We start from the raw sequence: 1,004 nt of genomic DNA, 5'->3' as shown, positions 1-1,004 counted from the left end.
AAATGTCAGTCCCATATGACAAACCATATCATTCAGATATGTTTTAACTTCTTACCTTCGACAGCCATATCAACTACGCAGCTTTAATCCTTTCGACACCATTTACAGATCAGACCAATAGTGATCTGCGGTGCACTATCACAACCGTTTCACCGGCTTCTCAATCTGATTTTTACTGTACAGCTGCAGCCAGCAAGCAACATAGGGAAGCTACATATATGCAAAGCAATGCAGCATGGGAGTCGCAGTCTTCCCGTCTGTTTTCCGAGCGTAGGACACAGTGCAACTTACAAATAAGCGAGTTTCATGGTCTGGAATGTACGTGGGGATGTGTCTTAGCCAAACATACACCTTATTTGTTATGACGTACACTTTTGTTTTTTAAGAGGGAACTTTTCTATCGTATAATTGCTCCAAATGTTTAGAATTGCTAATACATTGATAGTAATGGACCCCATTCTCAACTGTCCAAGATTTTGCCAAACGCCCCTTATTTTTCCTCCTATTTTTGCCCTGTCCTTAAAACATTTTAGAGTTTTGAGATATATATATATATATATATATATATATATATATATACATACATACATACATACATACACACACACACACACACACACACACACACACACACACACACACCTGTCAAACTTAATCGGAACAAATTTCATTAGGGTCTGGGACAATTCTTGAGCTAGTCAGCGGCGCTTTTAAAATATTAGCAATATTGATTTGAGACAGTGAAAGAATAAGAGGGTATGAATTAATATACACTGTTCTGAAGTAAAATAAATAAATGTCTAATTCTTTTTTTTTTTTTTTTTTCTTTCTTTCTTTTTTAGGTGTAATTCGGCATCTTTTTTTTCAAAAATCGCTAGTTTTAGATGGGATTAAGATAAACGGAGGTAGAGTCCAAAGCAGGTTTATCCCTGAAAATCAAGGACATTTGAGAGGTAAGGGGGTATTTCTGACGGCTGCTGCAGTTAATCGAGTTTCATTATTCT

General features: G+C 36.5%; 1 protein-coding gene across 1 annotated transcript in view; it reads right to left on the bottom strand.

The window, feature by feature from the left end:
- The window catches only part of SAMD12 (sterile alpha motif domain containing 12), a 1,029,366-nt gene extending 1,029,105 nt beyond the window's left edge, over window positions 1-261 (bottom strand). The window contains exon 1 of the mRNA XM_044067058.1: window positions 56-261. Coding sequence (XP_043922993.1) covers window positions 56-68 — 13 coding nt within the window. The 5' untranslated portion in view covers window positions 69-261. The remainder of the gene's footprint in view (window positions 1-55) is intronic.
- Window positions 262-1,004: the final 743 nt, after the last annotated feature.

This window comes from Protopterus annectens, chromosome 3.part1, assembly GCF_019279795.1.
Source record: "Protopterus annectens isolate FY-2018-M chromosome 3.part1, PAN1.0, whole genome shotgun sequence".
Taxonomy (NCBI): domain Eukaryota; kingdom Metazoa; phylum Chordata; order Ceratodontiformes; family Protopteridae; genus Protopterus; species Protopterus annectens.
The sequence above is the reverse complement of the archived record's forward strand: the minus strand, read 5'-3'. Positions and strand labels throughout refer to the sequence as shown.